Below are 8,836 nucleotides of genomic sequence, written 5' to 3' on the forward strand. Positions count from 1 at the left end.
CAGCTCCTGTACACAGTGACCCCTCACCTCCTCCACACCTGCTCCTGTGCAGTGACCCCCTCACCTCCTCCACACCTGCTCCTGTGTACAGTGACCCCTCACCTCCTCCAGACCTGCTCCTGTACAGTGACCCCCTTACCTCCACGCCTGCTCCTGTGCACAGTGACCCCTCACCTCCTTCATACCTGCTCCTGTACACAGTGATCCCTCTCCTCCACACCTGCTCCTGTGCAGTGACCCCTCACCTCCTCCACACCTGCTCCTGTGCACAGCGACCCCTCACCTCCTCCACACCTGCTCCTGTACACAGTGACCCCTCACCTCCTACACACCTGCTCCTGTGCACAGTGATCCCTCACCTCCTCCAGACCTGCTCCTGTACACAGTGACCCCTCACCTCCTCCACACCTGCTCCTGTACACAGTGATCCCTCACCTCCTCCACACCTGCTCCTGTGCGCAGTGACCCCTCACCTCCTCCAGACCTGCTCCTGTGTACAGTGACCCCTCACCTCCTCCACACCTGCTCCTGTACACAGTGACCCCTCACCTCCTCCATACCTGCTCCTGTGCGCAGTGACCCCTCACCTCCTCCACACCTGCTCCTGTGCAGTGACCCCTCACCTCCTCCACACCTGCTCTTGAGAGCTTTTGAAGCTCTGGAACAGTCAGGGTTTCAATTCCACCCAGGTGTCATCATAGCAGACCAGATTGTAAGTGAATTCCCCGAATTCCCTGCAGGGTACCTTTTCCACCCTCCCTGCCATGCCCACGCCATGCTCAGCAAACGGCCCTGCAGGTTCACTGAAGCCTGGCCCTCCATCAGCACTTCAGCTGGGCTGGGTTGAGCGCCTGGATGCCTGAAATGCCCTAAGCCAGCTGGCTTCCAGAGGGTGGGCCTTGCACGCCATGCCTCATCTTCTGCACGTGCTTCTGCAGAAAAGCTTCAGTATGGAGGTGTGGGAGGCTGGCAGCTTCACCGGACTATGACTGACTTGAAAGTCTCATGATGATGCAAACAATCTAGTGGTACTTGATAAACCAAGAGCGATTGGAAAATGTAACCTGTTCTATAACCACGGTGACAAACAACCCTGCTGGAAAATGCAGAGACCACCACGCTTTGTCCCTAAGTGTACACGTTCAGGGTCTGTGCAATCCGTCAGCCTTGCACAAACGCACTCATTCAAACACTCAACCAAAAACAACGCTTGTCGTCCTGATTTTAGTTTGTGGCCAGCCGGCTTTAGCAAAACTTCCAAGCAGCGCGTGGTACCTCAAACTATCCTCACGCTCCTATTAAAACCACAGCTCTGTGTAAGAATGCAACCTCTGCTTGGAGGAATGAGGATGTGTACTTGGCAGATGAATCTTGTCTCCAGTCACCCTGGCCTGGTCCATGGTCTGTCTAGAATGCCGCCAAGGCAGATGCCACCCAGCTGACAGCCAGAGCAGGCCATCCTGGGGAGAGGAGACCATGGGGGGGGGAGCGGAGTGCGCGATCCTGGTGCTCTGCTCCCCTCACTGTAGGCTGCCCCTAGTGGACAGTGGGTGGTAGAGCTTCCCAATAGCTCCCTGCTCCCTCCCTCTTCTCTCTCCGTGTCTCCAATACCCTGCCATGTTCAATATGTCTGTGCCTCTCCTTGGGAAACAAAACAGATCGATAGAGCACTTTGCTGCGACTAAACACAAGGACTGACGGTGGCGGCTCCTTCCCATTTAATACAGCTGAGCTGCTCCAACCAACCTGCCCAGATTCAGGCTCCCTGCAGAGGCATTCAGGCTGCTCCTTACATACCCACTTCCCTTAAAGGAACAGTCCGGAAATAAAACAGTTAAGTCGCTGACTAGGCAAAAGCAACCCTCAAAGTATATTTTCCAGATATTAAAAAAGAAGCAAGCTTCTTCAGGGCTCCCAAGTTCTGAAGTCTAAGCATCAACAGAGAGAACCTTCTAGCAAACACGACTAAGCAGATTAAGCTGGCTGGTTGCTCTCTTATCACATCTGCGTAAAGGCCTAGAAGGACAAAAGGGCACTGTCAATGGGTTTGCTAAAGTGAAAGCTTACCCTGAATGGCAAAGCAATGCTCTTCTGTGTGTTACTAAGAAGATGCTGAAGAAGATGTTTTGAATCTCCTGGTTATGGATTGCAAAGGAGAGTTGGGTCAGGACTCGGGCTCTTGTTGGTGGGGTCCTGTGGTAGCTCAGCCTGCATGGCCCTGGGAATTGCGCGGCCTGCGGGGCGGGGTGGGGATGGAGGGAGGGGCTCCTACCCCATGGCTCTGGGGGCTGCCTGGAGGCCTTGACCTTGGCCTTAAAAATAAGTAACAGTGACTATTCTGGTCACACTGATTGCTACTACTGTAACTATTATTTTCAATTAATGAACACAGCAGCACGCTCTTCCCACCCCAGACCACAGTGGATGTAGCTGTGCACTTGTTGAATGCATTCCACTTGCCCTCTGGTGATCTGTGGATGGACGGAGGGCACAGCGGGCCTCCTCTACCTACAGAGCAGGTGCAGAGTTTTGGAGTGAAGTTACCAAGGCCCCGTGGCTGGGCGGGGTCTCGTCTGGCCCCTGTGACCACACAGTCTTCCCTGAAAACACTCAGTGTTCCTATCTCCAGCTCGACATAGGACCCCAGCCACGTGCTGATTCAGCCATGTGTGGATACCAGCCACACACTGGGCCTCTGCCACGCACTTCAGCCATGTACTGACCCCAGCCACTCATCAACCCCAGCCAACGCACCAACCTAGCCACTCACCCACCTAGCCATGTACCAGCCCAGCCACACACCAAGTCCCAGACAGACAGACCCAGAGCCTCAGCCATGTCCAGTCCCCTGCCGCATCCCCTGCCCAGCCGCACGCAGCTCCCTCCTGGCGGCAGCGCGGCCGCCCCATTACCTTCGTAGAGCCAGTCGCTGAGGCCGTTGTAGATCACACCCTCCTTCCCCGTGGAGACCACGCGGATGGCCTGCTTCCCCACGTGTGCGCGGTAGTAGATGTTGTTCTCGAAGATGAAAATCTATTTGGAAAGGAAGAAAAGGCGGTGGGTCAGACAGAAGCTCCTAAACCACAACCCTCAGAGCATTTCACCCCCCATTTCCACCCTTGGCACAGAGGTGCCGGCAGGGCCATCGGCGGCCATTTGGCTGCCTGCACCACAGCTTAGGACTGACCATGCTCAAGCCCCGCACAGCTCACCAGACACCACTGCTATTTAGCAGCCTAACGCCCACATGTCCACCGTTTGACACCCGTGTCCGCTCCCCCAGGCACTTCAGCATCCGTCTGGCCAGAAGAATGTGGTCTGTGCCTGGGGATCTGAGTTCACTCCGTGCTGGCTCATCACGGTGTGGTACGGTTGTGTGCTGGCCGCCACACACCATCTGGCAAGCAGGTCAGATGTGGACCAGGACGGTGGCTGGCATGGGGGTGCTGGGGCCTGGCAGCGCGGCCTCCCCTGGCCTCCCTCACAGAGTTCTCTGAGCCCGTGCGCACAGCCCACCTGACCGAGTGCACGTCCTGTCAGCACCCAGCCCTTCCATGGTCCTGATGGGAACTTTGTCCCTACCTCCCCGCCCCGCCCCCACCATCCCACTTCCTGTCTCTGTGGGTTTGAACACTGTAGGTGGTTTGTTTTTAATGCTTAAAGGGCCTCTCCAGGTAGCCCAGGCTGGCCTGGAGCTTGTAATCCTCCTGCCCCAGTTCTCAAGTGCTGGGATTACAGGCAGGAACTACCACGCACTGAGGTCCTTCATCTGAAGCAAGCAGGAACACACAGCACCTGCCATTTTGTGACTATGTATTCCACTCAAGGGTCCCTCCTGTTACAGAAGGCGTCTGGGGGAAACTGTTTTCTGGGGGTGACTGACAGCTAAGAAGTGGTCTCACTCTGATGGAAAGGCAGAGAGAATGCTGGGGGGTGGGGATGGAGACCATGCTTCCTGCACACCCTCGTGTCAGGAGGAGAAGGCAGGGCGGAGGCTGAGTGGCCCGGAGCCAGCTCCTGAGGGTCACAGGAAAGGCGTGCCAGCAGCCCGGGACCCCTGTGGGAGGACCAGGAAACCGGGCCAGAAGCTCAGCTGTGGCCTCTGGCGGGTGAATGGCTAGGGGAAGCAGCCTTCTGCCCTCACCTGAGGCGGCTGGGGTGGACAGGGAGGCAGGGATGCTGGCTGGACACTAGGGGAAGCCCATGTCCAGAGGAGCAAGCGGAGGCTGGAGCTGATGTGTGAAAAGGGGTGAAGCTGTTTCTCGGCACTCTACTGGAAGCCCACCACAGGGCTGAGCAGTAAGGTCACATACTGGGCTTCTAGCTCTCCCTGTCTGGGGCCTCCATGCTCGAGGCCCTTGGATTTCATGCACAACAGCTCACCCAAAGAGCTGTAAAAAATTCATGGCCTGATCTGCTGTCTACCAGCCCAACCTAGAGGGAACTCTGAGCCTCAGGGATGGGTCCCCAGTACCTGCCTTTAAAAAGAAATCTCTGGATGCTGGATGCTGATGGCTCACACCTGTAATCCTAGCTACTGAGGAGGCTGAGATCTGAGGATCACGGTTCAAAGCCAGCCCAGGCAGAAAAGTCCGTGAGACTCTTATCTCCAATAAACCACTAGAAAATCAGAAGTGGCACTGTGGCTCAAGCAGTAGAGCGCTCGCCTTGAGCTGAAGAGCTGAGGGACAGTGTTCAGGCCCAGAGTTCAAGCCCCATGACTGACAAGAAAAAAAAATCTCTGGTGGTGCCAGTGTGAAATCAAAGTTAAGACTCAGTGGTCCAGGGACCAGCCACACCCCTGCAGCCTGCACCTGAGAATCAGCCTAAGCAGGATGTGCTTTCTCAACGCCGTGACCTGAGAACCCCAGTTCCCCGCCTGCAACCCTGCAGGTTCCTCGGAACACGTGGCTGGGTTGCTGAGTTGTTGGTCATTTTTGCAAAATGTACCACATCTACAAACATTGTTATAAGAGCCAAGATGAGAATATGACCAGGTGGTTTTTTTTTTTTTTGAAAGAACTAGAAAAAAATACTGCTGGTGTTATTGAAACGTCTATTGTAATAAGGTGTTTTGTACAATGCAAGAAACAGCACAAATTGAATGTTTTACGTAGCAAACAGGACGGGCCGCTTCCCCAGGTTTCACGGAAGGCTTTGGAACCACCATCGCAGATTAGTTTTCTGCTCAGGCTGCCTGCACCAGAAAGAAAACTTCCACTGTCTGATCACGCCCTGCACGGGAGAGCCCCGCGGACCTCTGAGTGGCCAGGTCTGCAGAGCTGGGCTCCGGGTTCTGATCCGGTCACCCCGCCTCCGGCCCCCCTCCCCCGGGAGCCTGTGGGATTGTGGGCAGGCGAGCCTCCGCGGGCCAGCCCGGGCCCTCCGTCTCCCTGCACTTGCCAACCACCTAGCTTTGCTTCCTCTCCTGCACCCCATGTGGCCTGTTGACGCCCTTCCCTCGTGCGCAGGGACTTAGGTGGACACACAGATCAGGTCTGGCTCCTGCGTGTTGCCTGGCCTGTCTCCTCCTTGGCCAAGGCCATTTCCTTCCTCCATCTCCCAAGGTCTTAAGCGCTCCACTGCCCTTACACCAGAAGGCTGGGACCGCACAGGTTTCTAGAAAGTCCAGCTCTGTCCCCAAACCAAATGACCATTCAGACCAAACATGGAACAGAGGCCACGAAACAAAGCACATGGACGGGGCCAGGGTCCCCGGGCCTCTGTCTTTACAGCGTGCACCGCACTTTCGTGAGTCTGAATACATCTGACTGAATACAACGCACACACTCCTGGCTGCAGTAAATGCTGTGGAAGTTCAATGACAATTCTCTAGAGGAAGGGATCTTCCAATACATTTCCTTGGTAAACTTTCTAGTTAAGGAAGAGGCTCTTTCATTCCAGTCCCGACTTGGGAAGTAGCCCCTATTTCTCTACTTACTCGATTCATGAACTCATAGAATGAGGTAGGCAGTAGACAATTGCTGCTGCCAGCCATCAACAAAAACCCTCATTTTCCCCACCCAGCAACGCTGGCGTGGTGGTGGAAGGTGGACTGGAGTGGCACTGCACTGAGTTCTAGAACTGCTTCCTTCCCTGAGGTTGCTGGCTATGGTCCACTTCTCTGCCATCAATGCCCAGGAAGACTCTCCTCAAGCACTCAGCATGACAGTCAGCTGGATTTTTAACTAACTGGGGCTTTGCTTTTTCTGGGACTCTGAAAAGCAAATACAACTTTCTTTTTTCGGATAGTGCTGAGCAGAAATCAAGGTAGGTGTGTGTGTGTGTGTGTGCATCCACACCTGTACACATATTAAGTGATAATTGATACCTTAACTATTTCTATCACTGACTTGAAGATTACAAGAAAGGCATGAGCTGCCTCTTCGGAGGACAGTTGCAGTAAAGCAAAAGTAGACGCACACAGCTAAAGAGGGATCTAATGACATCAGGAACAGGAGGAGATAATTACTATAATTGGGCGCCATTTAGTGTTTAGTTCTGGAAAATCAAGACCAAAAAGAAGACATGCTGAATAGCTCAGTGTTTGAGGAAGACCAGCAGTACAGCCTGGTGGAGGGGTGGGTGGAGGATACATTAATGCTATGGAAGCAAGCACCACTGCCAAACATGCTCAGTGAACACAGACGCACAGGAAACAGCCAGCAGGTCACACTAGAAAGACTTTTCCCCTGTGGCCTTGGTGAGGAAAGCCTGCTGGGGTGGGGGATGGGGAAGCATTGACTAATGGGTAAAAAGCACAGTCGGATAGGAGGGAAGGCTGGCACCCTTGGGCTCAGCAGTGATTTACTGTGTATTTCAGAGCAGATTGAGGAGAAGAGCTGAACTATTCCCAGCACCAGGAAGTGACAGGTGTTTCAGGTGAGTGGTTTGCTAATGACCCTGATCCTCTTGTGGTTGAGAGACACAGAACATATCACATGGTGCCCTATAATCGTGTGCCATGGCTATCTAGTAACTACCATATCGTAGAGCAAACAGCAAACGACACCGCTGGGATGACACATGATGGCCCTGGGCGGCCACCTGGCCTGCAGAAAGCTGGGTCGGGAACCAGAGACGCGTTTTCCCCTGGAGACGGCCCTAAAAGGCCTGGGGGCGGTCATTATCAGGGGACTCCGAGCTCAGTTTTCAGTATTCATACAATACAATCCAATAATGACAACGATACATGGAGTCTTGCATTTGGGCCATTCTGCTGGCATTTAGACAAGGAAAGGGCCCGCCTTCCTCTAGGCTGGCTGGTAACCGTGTGGGAAAGCTGTCTGGATGAGGGGATGGCAAAGCTGTTGGTGGGAACAACAGCATCCGAGGCTTGTGTGGCACTTACCACATTCAGCACCAGGTCAACAGGGCAGACATCGGTGGGCATCTTCCATGGGCCAGGCGGCAAGCAAAGCTGGCGACGCCAGGTCCTTCACACTGACCCAAGTTGTGAGATTGTTCTCTGAATTAGTAATCAACCGAGTCTTAGGATTCAGTCTATTCCTTTTGTGTCTTCTTATTCCATGTTTTAATAACTGTAACCACAACATTGCTACTTCCCTATGAACCCGTCAGCCTAAAATCCTGAACACTTGATTCTTCTTACATTGGTTCTTATCCAGGGGATACAGTGAGTCTCTTGACTTTTCTGCCATTTGAGTTTCCATCCATGAGTGCCAATAATCAGGCCTGCTGTGCTTGCCTCCTGGTACTGTCAGACGTGTAAAGGGAAGTGAGTCACAGAAGCAGCCTTGGAGGTTGGGAAGCAGCTGAAGGGGGCCATTATTAGCACCAGGGGTTGAGTCACTCTGTAACCTCCCTCCATGATGCAGTGGTGGTGGCAGGGCTGGTGCATGCCTACTTAAACATTTTCCCCTTTGCTCTTTCCTACAAAAATCCTTCTATCAAATTTCCACGTCAGCACATTAAGACAGGACTTAGTACCAGTGGGCAAAGTGTAATGCCAAGAGAGAAAAAGGCTTGTTGATAACCTGATATTACAGCTTTTATCAGGAGCTCTCAAGTCTGTGGTGACACAGAAAAGACATTCTCATGCGTGTGGATTTCATGTCACCTGCTGAGAGAGTTCTCATGATTTTTCTCAAGTGCTCAACTCACATTTTGACCCAGAAAACGTGTGTGTGTGTGTGTGTGTGTGTGTGTGTGTGTGTGTGTGAGAGAGAGAGAGAGAGAGAGAGAGAGAGAGAGAGTCCTGAGGCTTGAACCAAAGGCCTGGATGCTGTTCCTGAGCTTTTTGTGCAAGGCATGTGCTCTACCACTGAGTCATAGTGTAGTCATCCTGTCAGGGTAGTTTGCACCTCCATGTGGAGAGTGACCCCTGAGCTGAGACAGGAGACACGCAGGGGGCGGGAATCCTAGGAGACAGCAGCAGAGTGCTGAGCAGGTCCAAATGACCCTGGCTCCGTGGCCCTCCCTCTCCCCCCCGGACGGCTGGTTTTGTCCTCCTGGCTGCTGGTGGGTAGAGAACGTGATAGCTGTCTATGCATTTCTGGTCCCTGAGCTCTGCCTGCACCGGCTCCTGTGCATGGTGACGGGTCTCGGCCAGGGTGTGGTGACGGGTCTCAGCTTGTCCTCCTCAGGGTCATTCGTGCTCCTGTTGAGCAGGTGGATCTACTGAGGCTGAACACACGTGGCTTGTCCACATGTGATTGTCGTATGGGATACGACACTCTTTCTCATGCCTCTGGCCTCAGGTGGCCTAGTGCCTGCTCCCTGGCGGTCCCTCCAAGAATGATGCCTCTCCATGTACTCCAAACCATGAGGGAGCACTCACCCGTAGCAAACAGGACGGGCCGCTTCCCCAGGTTTC

The 8,836-nt window shown here is 53.8% G+C and overlaps 1 protein-coding gene across 1 annotated transcript in view; it reads right to left on the reverse strand.

Annotated features, from left to right (window-relative positions):
* The window catches only part of Dpp6 (dipeptidyl-peptidase 6), a 196,405-nt gene that overhangs the window by 74,840 nt on the left and 112,729 nt on the right, over positions 1–8,836 (reverse strand). Inside the window, exon 8 of the mRNA XM_013027211.1 lies at positions 2,913–3,033. Within this exon, the coding sequence (XP_012882665.1) occupies positions 2,913–3,033 (121 nt within the window). The remainder of the gene's footprint in view (positions 1–2,912; positions 3,034–8,836) is intronic.

Source organism: Dipodomys ordii, unplaced genomic scaffold (genome assembly GCF_000151885.1).
Source record: "Dipodomys ordii isolate 6190 unplaced genomic scaffold, Dord_2.0 Scaffold101, whole genome shotgun sequence".
NCBI classification, from domain to species: domain Eukaryota; kingdom Metazoa; phylum Chordata; class Mammalia; order Rodentia; family Heteromyidae; genus Dipodomys; species Dipodomys ordii.